At 40.8% G+C, this 11,164-nt stretch overlaps 1 protein-coding gene and 1 long non-coding RNA gene across 3 annotated transcripts in view; both read left to right on the top strand.

The window, feature by feature from the left end:
* Positions 1-6,661, top strand: part of LOC116102299 — an 11,385-nt gene extending 4,724 nt beyond the window's left edge. Inside the window, exons 2-3 of the long non-coding RNA XR_004123061.1 lie at positions 5,519-5,667; positions 6,402-6,661. This is a non-coding gene — a long non-coding RNA (uncharacterized LOC116102299). The remainder of the gene's footprint in view (positions 1-5,518; positions 5,668-6,401) is intronic.
* Positions 1-10,404, top strand: part of LOC116102298 — a 15,766-nt gene extending 5,362 nt beyond the window's left edge. The window contains exons 1-4 of one of the 2 annotated variants that reach the window (XR_004123060.1): positions 3,634-3,715; positions 9,285-9,373; positions 10,109-10,192; positions 10,289-10,404. Coding sequence is in view for 1 of the 2 variants with exons in the window: in XM_031386818.1 (XP_031242678.1) it covers positions 9,285-9,373; positions 10,109-10,172 (153 nt within the window). In the remaining variant the exon portion in view is untranslated. Of the gene's footprint in view, positions 1-3,633; positions 3,716-9,284; positions 9,374-10,108; positions 10,193-10,288 lie in introns of those variants that run through there. The other variant, XM_031386818.1, reaches the window with a different exon arrangement.
* The last annotated feature ends 760 nt before the right edge of the window (positions 10,405-11,164 follow it).

The raw sequence follows: 11,164 nt of genomic DNA on the forward strand, positions 1-11,164 counted from the left end.
AGGCAGAGGCAGGTGGATTTCTGAGTTCGAGGCCAGCCTGGTCTACAGAGTGAGTTCCAGGACAATCAAGGCTATACAGAGGAACCCTGTCTCAAAAAAAAAAATTAGAAAGAGGCAGGAATAACAGACACACTCTAAACAGGCACATTCTAAAATATGAGGGGCCTTTGAAAGGATGTAATCTTTCCATAACCAGAATAAAATCTGAATTGGACTTTTAGTTCCAGAGCCTTGTAACCAACCTATGTTAATATAAGCCCCAAAATCTGTGGAGGAAGAGAAGATAGCAAAAGCCCCCGATATCTTAACTAACTGTAAAAAGGTACAATTTTATACACGGGCAAATTAGTTAGGTCGTTTCTCTCCATCTGGTTCACCATTTCATTTATTTTACTTAGATTAATTGTATTTTGTTACTCAGTTGCCTTGTCATCCATTAACACAGTCCAGTTCCACTCTGAACCCCTTTTCATGTCCTTGACTGAAAATCAATCTCTTGGGAATACTTTTATTTATTTATTTATTTATTTATTTATTGTCACTGAAACAGAATCTCTACCCTAGGTTGGCCTGGAACTCAGTGTGTAGCTGAAAGTAACTCTGAACTGATCCTTCAGTTTGCACCTTCTGAGTGCTGTGATTATGGTGTTAGGGTTCAGGAATCGCTGAAGGAAGACCCCATACTCAAAGAGTATACAAGATCAAAGAGTGTTTATTCTGTAGAAACAACATACATGGCAGGCATCACAACTGCATCAAAATGGCAACCCAGACAAAGACACTCAGGCCTCTTTTATAGGGAACTGGGGGAATTTTCCAGAAGGATTAGGTAATCTCTAATGTGAATGATAGGGCCAAAGCCCTGACATTAGTACAATGTTGACTGGCTACTATGTTAGGTTTAAATAATCTAAAACCCCAGTAGTGGGTACCAGGATGCCCCAGATGGAGTGCTTTTCTGCATCATGAATGATTAACCACAGGATGGGCTGCCCAGCACAGATGGCCGATCCTGAGATGAGAATCTCCCATTCATGTGGCTATCTTCAGGCTGTTCCTCAGGTGGGGGATTTTATTATCTTGTTCCTGGACTTGGGGGTCTGCTGCTGGAGCAGATGGCTTATGGCCTAGTTTCATGGTCTGTTCCTGGAGCAGATGACCTATGGCCTAATTTCATGGTCTGCACTTGGAGCAGATAACCTATGGCCTAGTTTCTGAATTGAGACAGAATGGAATGAATAGACACCATAGACCCCTTCAACAGGAATGCACCAGTTTCAAATTGTTTCTTGACTCTTCTCTCCACTTTCACAACTAGAAAGCCCTTCCTGAAACTAGCATCCAAGGTTCAAAAACAATAGGCTGAGTGTGTAGCTCCATGGTAGAGTGCTGGTCTGACATAAGCAAGACTTGTCCAAATCCTGGCCAGAGTAACTCCATTTTAAAGCTGTTCTAAGAGCCACCCTACATCAACACAAGCCATTCTTCCCAAAATTGGACAGTGTTTTCCAAGACTGACAGAATTTCTGATTAGGACAAAGTCTGGTTTTGTTTATGCTTTAAGTTTCCTTAGTGTGTAGTCATCTCTATTGCTTTTAATACTGGATAGTGCTCTGAACACAGGTTTGGATTTCTTCAGCTGTAAACTTACAGCCATATAAAATAACTTTGTGGGCATGACATTGTAATTGCTGGGTGACAGAAATGCCCCATGTCATCCATAGTCATATAAATAACCCTAATCCATTTTTATTTTACCAAACTTGTTGGAATCTTTCCTTGGTCTGTCTGCGCCCTCCTTACATGAGCAGAATAGATGTTTCTTTTCCTCATTAGCTCACATAACAGGTTGGAGGGGAAGAACACTACTAATAAGAAATGCTCTATGTGTAAAGAGGATTGGTTCTATCTGCAATGACAACAACAAAAAAGCAAAAATCATATAGGACAGTAAGAAAGATTTTAATGGCAAGATTCCTAGTGATGCTTAGAGAGTACTAAAAATGTACTATGGTACATGTAATTTTTCTGAGCTTAAAACAGAAAATATACAACTCGAAATGAAAAAAAATTAGAATAATAGTTTTTTATAAGGTGTTCTGTGAACTAGGAGATGAATTCACGGGATGAATTCTTCGCATAAAATAAATATGCCTCCTACTGTGGTCTAAATGAGAAATGCCCTCTACCAACGTATAGATCTGAATACTCACTGGAGTTGGTGGCAGTGTGTGGTAGGATAGACTGTGGAAGCTTTAGAAGATGGAGCCTGCTGGAGAAAATGCATCATTTTCTGCTTCCACTCTGCTTTATGTGCATAGATACAATGTGTCATCAGCCAGCATCTTTCTCCTACTGCCATGCCCTGTCTCCCCCACTGTGATGGAGTCTCTACCCTTCTGAAACAGAAAGCCAAAGTACTCTTTCTTCTTTAAGTTGTTTCTGGTCATGGTATTTTATCATAGCAACAGAAAAGTAACTAATACAGAAGTTGGGATGAGGAAGGCAAGGTTGTTGCTGTGAAGAACCTGTGTTAGTTTTGAGGGGAATGTGGAAGACTTTGGAGCTTTGGACTAGAAAACAGGTTAAATGTTCACGTAAGCAGAACTTAATGGAGTTCAACCACTGTCCTTGAATTGTCCGGTACAGCAATTCTAAGAGCAATGTGGAAAGTGGAGTGAGAGCTCACCAGGTTTCTGAGGGGAACAAGGACTGTAGCAACTGGGCTGAAAGCCATTTTTTTGTGATGTGTTTATAAGGTGTCTGACTGCATTCTGCCTGTTTTTCCTGAGAATTTTCATGATGAGGCTAAATTAAGAAATTGACTCTTTTTATTTCAAGACAATATAACACTGAGTCTGGGATACGGTTATTGCTAATTTTTCTTGTAAAGAAAAGTCTTTTCTATCAAACACAGTGGAATGTGTATTTAAGAAGATTCAAACCTTTGTTTGTGCTCTCTCACCTGTAAGACATTTAACCAATTGTTTTAATCCCCTGGGATAAACCAGCTGTGCCAAAGCCTCAGGCTCATCTCCTTTTCCTTCTTCTGTGCAAATTCTTTTTGAACTAACCAATCTCAAGAGAGTGAGGTTGGCCCACCTGATGGGGGGGAAAAGATAGTCCCCACCCACTTTAGAATAAAGCCCCAGTGCACTTCCTGTCCCAGGATGCTTCCTCTTCCTAGTATGCTCTTAGTCTAGAATAAGCTTTGCCTTATGGGGACACTTCAATTGCAGTCCTAGTTTCATCCTTCACAACGCCAACCCCATCTCTAACACTTGTATGCACATCAACTTTGAAAAGGAGCAACTAGCAGGGTAGAATGAACTGAAAAATGTGTAGCTTGGAGAGGAAAAAAGCAACCAAGCTTAAAGCTACAACCAAGCCCCGTGCTGAAAAGGTGGTTGCAATAATTAAGAAGAGCTGTGCCATTAGAGAGAAGCCTGCTGCTCATCATTAGAATAAGAAGGGTTTCCTCAGGGCAAGACCTCACCCAGCTAAACTTCCAAATTGTGGAAGGCCTAAAGGGTTTCTTTGAAAAAGCAACAGCATACAAAATCTTCTGTTACTGTAGAACAAGAGTAGGGAAGGTTCCATTCTAAACTGGTAACTTGCGACCAAAACAGGAAAAATATACCTTTGCAGGCTAAGGGTTACGTTTGCAGTTAAGACCGTTAAGAATAAGTTCCTGTTTGTCCTATGTTAAGTCCTTGTAAGTAAGGGTTTCTGTCTGTAATTTAAAAGGTCTGAGCTGGAGATGGTGGTGCACACCTTTAATCCCAGCACATGGGAGCAGAAGCAGGCAGATTTCAGCCTGTTCTACAAAGTGAGTTTCAGACCAGCCAGATCTCGAAAACTCCCCCCTCCCCACACCCTTCCCCATGTAGAGTTCCTGCCAGGTGGTAGGGCACAATTTTAATCCCAGTACTTGGGAGGCAGAGCCAGGTGGATCTCTGTGAATTCAAAAGCAGCCTAGTCTACAGGGCTAATTCCAGAACAGCCAGGATGACATAGAGAATCTCTGTCTCTAGAAAAACAGAAAAGCAGAAGACAAGAAGGAAGAAGAGGAGGAGGAAGAGGAGGAGGAGGAAGACTAGGAGAAGGAGGAGGAGGAAGAAGAGGAGGAGGAAGAGGAGGAGGAGGAGGAAGACTAGGAGGAGGAAGAGGAAGACTAGGAGAAGGAGGAGGAGGAAGAGGAGGAGGAAGACTAGGAGGAGGAAGAGGAGGAGGAAGAGGAGGAAGAAGACTAGGAGAAGGAGGAGGAAGAGGAAGAGGAAGAGGAAGAGGAGGAGTTGTTTCTGCTTGTCCTGTGCAGGTCAAGGTTTCTGTTTGTGCTTAAGTCCTTGCAACTTATAGTTTCTATTTGTAATTTAAAATGAGTTCCTGCTTCTTATATCTGCTATAAACTGCTTTGCAACCCCATCACACGATGCATATCCTTACCCTTGTTCCTTCTCTTTTATTGTATTTTTTAATGATTTATTTTTATTTTATATGCACTGGTATTTTGCCTACATGTATGACTGTATGAAGGTGCCAAATCACTGGCTGGATTCAACAGTTGTGAGCTTGCCATGTGGGGCCTGAGGATTGAATGCAGATCCTCTGGAAGAGCAGCCCGTGCTCTTTGCCCCTCATCTTTTTGGGCTGTATAACAGCCAACTCTCTAGCTTCTGTGATCACATTATCTCTCCTACAAAAGGGACTTCGAGTGGTCAGCAGGGGCTGCTCTCTTTATGGATATGGATGTTTTGCATTGGATCTCAGTACTGAGAGCTGTGAACTGCCATGTGGGTGCTCAGAACTCAACTCAGGACCTCTGAAAGAGCGGTCAGTGCTCTTAACCAAACACTGAGCCATCTCTCCAGTCAGGGGGCTGCTCTCTTAAAACTGAATTTACGGTAAGACAGCCGGCTGGCTAGTCTCAGGTGCATACTAAAGTACAACTTATTTTATTGGACAATCAAGGAGTTTATCTTTCTCAAAGGTTTAACAGTAACCAAATCTAGCAGTGTTGTCCATATGGTACCAGTTTTGGAGACATGAAAGGTAAACAGAGAGAAAAAAAAAAAAAGGAGAGCATTTTGCATTCTTTCTCCATAGACTGAATCACTGTGGCCAAGGGATGTGTGATTAGGCTGGAGTCCTTGAGAGGACACTGAGTGAAGTCTAGATGGTGAAGCCTATGTTAAGATGGAAGTACCAAGATGTTGGGGATGCCAGAGCTGTGAGACATCTGCCAAGGAGAGCTACATACAAGGATACCACCATCCCTAGAGAAAAATTTGTGTTTCAGAGCAGCAGAGCGTCTAAGCTCTTTGGAGCTAATGACCCAGATACTTGACATGGAGCTACAAGATTTGGTGTTTGCCCTGTGGGGTTTCAGACTAGCCCTGACCCAAACCTTCCTCACTATGTCCCCATTCCTTCCTTTTGCAATGGGAATGTATATTTTGGGCCATTTTATATTTAAACTATGTAATTTTATTTATTTTTTATTTTACTAGAGTCACAGGTAAGAGGTTGCCTTGAGTCTCAGAAGAGACTTTGGACTTTTGAAGTGTTAAACTGTTAAAAGACTATGGGGACTTTTGAAGTTGGACTGCATAGCTTTGTACCATGAGATGGCCATGAACTCATGTGGTCCAGAGGCCAACTGTAGAGGTGTGAATAAGAAGTGTCCCCTGTAGGTTCATGTAGTTGAGCATTTATTCCACAGATGGGAGTACTGTTTGGGGAAGGTAGAGTACTCTTAGGAGATCGAGCCTTGCTGAAGAAGTATGTCACGGGGGCAGGCCTTGAGAGTTTATAGTCTTGCCTTACTTCCTGCATGTTCTTCTTGCTTCCTATGGGCAGACTTTAAAATGTGATCAGCCAGCTCCCTCCCCCTACTTACATGCTGTACTATCCCCATGATCGGCTTTCTTATCTCTCTGGAATAAATGAAACTTACTGGTCCTTAAGGCAAGTGTATTTTACCACAGTACCATAAAAGGAACAAATACATCCCCTAAGCCAGATACACAGTAAACTAACAAATTTCAAGTCCAAAAGAAATTCTTTTCCCCCACATTAAGGTGGCAAAACAAAGGCCAGCATTCCTCAGGAAGCCGGTTCCCCGCCCCAGGAAAGAGTCATTTCCCTTACCTCTGGCAGAAGGGACATATGAGAACCTGTGTGCCTATTAGCACACCAGAGAGCATGCTGTCCTCTGTGCTCCCTCAGTATCACAAGTACCCAGCTAGCTCCTCTCAACTCTGGCTCCAGTTCAGGAGCTTTCCTCCCCCAGCTATTCACTTCTTCCTATAACCCTGCTGTTTCAGCTAGGTGCTCTCTTTAGTCCCCCTCTCTGGGTCGTCTCTTAGTCCTCTCTTTTTTTTCACTTCCTCCCTCCCCAGGTCTAGTCAGCTGGACATGTTCAGTCTGTTATTTTCTTTCTCTGCTCCAGTTTCTTCCAGATGTCTCTGGCTGTTGTCTTTCACATCTAAACAAAAACCTTCTGCTCAACCATACCATGGAGCAGTCATGTTGTCAGTTTACACAATAAATATCTGCTGTATTATGGGCTGGAATGATAGCTCAGTGATTAAGAGCACTTGCTGCTCTTGCAGGGAGCCAAGGTTTGAATCTTAGCACCCACACTGGACAGTTCATACCTGCCTAAAGCTGCAGTTCCAGGAGATCCACTGCCACTTTCTAGTCTCCTTGGGCACTGAATGCATATGGCACACATAAGTATACTTAGGCACACACACATACACATAATTTTTTTTTTGGAGACAAGTTCTTTTTATATAGTTCTGACTGTTCTGGGATTTACTGTGAAGACCAGGCTGGCCTTGAACTCAAGGGATCTGCCTCTCTCTGTCTCCTGACTGCTGGAATTTTAGGCATGCACCACCATGGTCAACTTACACATAAATAATACAACAAAAATATGATACATTGGGATGATTTAGAACCTCAGAGTACATAGAATTATAAACACCGGTAAAAATCAACACAGACTCAGCTAGAAATGTTACTTTATTTTAAAACTTACACAGAATAATAAATATTATTGTAAAACTTAAGAGCCTTTTTAACTCTACATAAGGCAATTATAACATGCTATGACTACTTCTATGAAGCAAAATATAAGCAAGTCTTAGACACTGATAAATATGTGTGTATGTACTAACTGGAAACATTTTCCCCTACTACATTTATGTGAAAAAGCTTTCATGGAACCAACATTTGGCATTCTTTTTAATCTGTTTCTCTCATTATATTCATTTCATGAGAAAGTAATAATTATCCTTTTAAAAAGCAAAACCAGGATTACAACCAAAATGCCATACCTTTAAACTTTTGTAAAGTGCAAAAATATTGATGGGGTGAAATACACGGTACTGTGACGAAAGAAGCGTTCTGAGTTTGTCAAGGTGACTCTTTGGCATTAGTGTTTCGGGAGTTCCTGGCACTTGCCTGGCATCAGATAATTGAGTATCAGGGCTAAAGTGCCCTGGTAAGCGGGAAGTTCAGCATGACTCATGAGAAGTTCAATGCAACAGAACTGATGGGACACATAGGCTACACACACAGCACACAACCCAAAGTAGAACACAAAGGGACTCATCATAGCATCAGAATTTGGTCTTTCCATTATTTTTTTTTTGAAGTCCCTATTTTATTTCCTCTTTCTCCAACAAAATATGTAAACCCTTAAAACAAAAATTAAAGTCTTATGGAATCATGCAAACTTTATACCCAGCGTTCCCCTCGCTTGTTTCGTGTTCAAGGCTCCATGCTCTACAGCACAGTCTTGAGCAGACTCCAAGGTCTGCAAGCTTCCAGAGCAGTTCTGAGCATGGTGCTCCCACCTGCAGTCTCCAGAGTAACTGAACACACTCTCAGTTTAGAATCAATTCTGGAGAACCTTCCTACAACTTTCCAGGTAGAGAAACTGAGGTACAGAAAGGTTAAAAAATTCACATATATATTCACAAATCAGGAGAAAATTGTGTGTGTGGGGGGAGTAAGTCCCCTGGAACTGGAGAGATGGCTCGGTGCTTAAAAGTACTTGTTGCTTTGCAGAGGCCTCAGGTTGAGTTCCCTGGGCCCACTTGGTGGAGCCCACATGGTGGAGCACAACCTGCAGAAGCTCCAGTTCCAAGGGCTCTTCCACCCTCTTCTGGCCGTGGTGGGTACTGCATGCAGGTGGTACAAATACAGACATGCAGGAAAAAGCCCATATAACATGAAATAAATATAAAATTTTAAAAAACAAATAAATAAACAAATAAATAAATCCTTCCTGACTCCATGGGCCTATGACTATCCTTTTAAATTACTTTGGGTACATTTGAAATAGATGTTTATTTACATGGTCATTTTTTCCTATATAATATCAATTTTTAAATAGATATCTTTTGATACAACAGCTGTTACTTTTAAAAATATTCTTTTGCTGCATTTAATTGCATATGATAAATGTGTACAATAAAAAATGAGTAGTGATACTGGACCAAATACTCATTACTATTCCTATAACTCTTAATCTTCTTGAATGGATAATATAGTATACAGATCTTGCCAGATGTGAAAAATCACTTATGAGTGAAATAACAGACTCTTAAAATTTACCAGTGACAGATATCATATGTAAGTGAGAAATACAAAAAATTTAGGCCTTCTATGTGGTAAACTGGCTGATGGTGTGATTGGTGTGCCAAGTAGCCTTTTGCCAACTCAAATTAACAGAATCTAGCAGTGAATCTAAGTAAAACATAGGGAAAATGTGGCTATGTCCTTAGAAAGTCTGTGCTAAGGAGCTGATAGTACAGTTTTGGTCCCTGAGAAGGCTTAACACCAAGACTCTCTCCAGTCCTGCTTACCAGACTAACAAGCTCCTTTGTGTCAGACACACTGAGGATAATTCCTTAGATCTAATTCCTATAGTCATGATGTCTTTTAAAGATCACAGAAATACTGACCAAGACTAGTAGGTATCCAAGAGAGGACCATTGCTCTGCTAGATAAGTCTGGAATAAAAGTATCACTGCTAATGAAAATTATGAACATGCAGGAGGCCCAGTGTAATGACAGGCCTGTAATCTCAGCACTGGAGAGGTTGAGGAAATACAGGCCAAGGCCACCCTGGGATATACAACAAGACCCTTTTAAGGGGATAAAGAGAAAAAAAATTATGCAACAGGCAATAGTCTATGTTCACTAATACTTGCTTCAACAGACCATCTGTTTTCTACATCTAAAAGTCATTACATCTGATTACTTGACAGAAGCCTAGAGACCAGCTTCGAAAAGTTCAACACAGCACTGACCAAGAACTGGGCCATGAGGAACAAAGGAAAAGGATCTGTGACTGCAGGTTTGAACATGGTTCTGTTAAAAGTACACACAAGCAGGCTAGGGATCTACTCTGGGGAAACTCTTGGCCTAGCATGCATAATGCCCATGTCTGAATTTCTTAGTACCACAAAAAGATGTGAAACTCTTTTTGAAAGGAAAAGATAAATATATTATCCCTGTGACTGTTTAAGAAATAAAATTAAGCAGGACAAAATGGCTTAAACTGTAGAAATAGAATCTTATAGTTGAACAGAGAGCAGCAAAATGTTTTATTGATATTTTGATAGAAAACAACTATAGTGATAATCTCAGTGATCAGCAAGGACACTGGAGAAGCAGTTCCTCGGCAAAGGCCCCAGTGTGGGCAGTTATGTTGTCTTCCTCTAGAACACACCCAGCCTTTGTGCAGAGCAGAGCAATGTTCCGCATGGTAACATTGCTTCCTGGACCTGGGTTCCAGCAGGAATCCCTAACTGACTTCATACCTGATCAGTACGTACGACAGGAAACAGCCTTTTCAAATGTAAAGATATTTATGAGCAAGGGCACTGTCCAAAAAGAAGAGGAGAGAAATGGCCTAAATGTTTTCCAAGAGTAATTCTCTAAGTTGTTCCAACATTTTTTATTTTGATGACTTTAAAGATGTGGGAGAAAGTATATAGTAGGCATGTTTTCTTAACTTTTATCAGAAAGAAAACCCAAAACTATAAACTTACTTTTAGAGAGACCAATAAGAGATTCTTTTGCATTCTAGATTTTCCCCCAGAGCACTGACTTGGGAATTTTTATCTTCTTTTGCACTTCCAAGTGAATTGTGAAAAACTGAATTTGTAAAATAGTAAGTATACATGCATGTGCACTACATTAAATTTGAAAATTAGGACCTATTCATGATTGTCATTTGGAAGTTAACAGTGATACCTTGCTCTTCCAGAACAAAAGCATGAAACCTACTGAAGCAATCTGTAACCAGATGTAAATCCGGGTGACCTGGTTGTTCCAAACCTTAAGAGAACTATTAATGCTATAAATTTTGCTTTACACCTAAAATATTAGTCTTTGGATATTCATGGTATAATTGTGGGTTGAAACTTCAGGTATATCAACAGGTGCGTTTAAACTAACTCCATGGGAAGCAGCAAAAATGAACAAGGCAATTTTCACATTATAAATCTCTTCACTGTACTAGTATAGCTATATTCTTACCTCAGAAACCCTTGTATTAAAATTATACCAATCCTGCTGCGTAACACTTTCCACTTATGTTCTGGTCAATAAATTAAGTTTTAATATTACTAAAGATACTAGTAATTAAAAAATTCAAGAGCTGATACAAAGAAGAATGAACTTGATCACTTACTAACTACTGCTTTATACAAGGTTTTCACTTGTTTAGATCACTTTGTTGCTGTTCTTCACAAGTTACTGTCTGATACACCAAGATCATTATTCATGTTTCACTTTACCGAGTCTTACAAATGGCCAGAATACAGATTCCTTTATGCTAAAATACTATTTTACTCCTTTTTTTCCTACAGTTCAGAAAACTATTATTTGGGCCTTTTGTGGGGTGGGTTGAGACAGGGTTTCTCTGTGTAGCCCTGGCTGTCCTGGGACTTGCTCTGTAAACCAGGCTGGTCTCAAACGCAGAGGCTTGCCTGCCTTTGGGGATTAAGAGCATATGCCACCAACATCCAGCTATTCCTTGGGTCTTTACTTTAAAAATGCCCTTTTAGCCGGGAGGTGGTGACGCACGCCTTTAATCCCAGCACTTGGGAGGCAGAGGCAGGCAGATTTCTGAGTTCGAGGC

The sequence above is a fragment of the Mastomys coucha genome, unplaced genomic scaffold (genome assembly GCF_008632895.1).
Source record: "Mastomys coucha isolate ucsf_1 unplaced genomic scaffold, UCSF_Mcou_1 pScaffold21, whole genome shotgun sequence".
NCBI classification, from domain to species: Eukaryota; Metazoa; Chordata; class Mammalia; order Rodentia; family Muridae; genus Mastomys; species Mastomys coucha.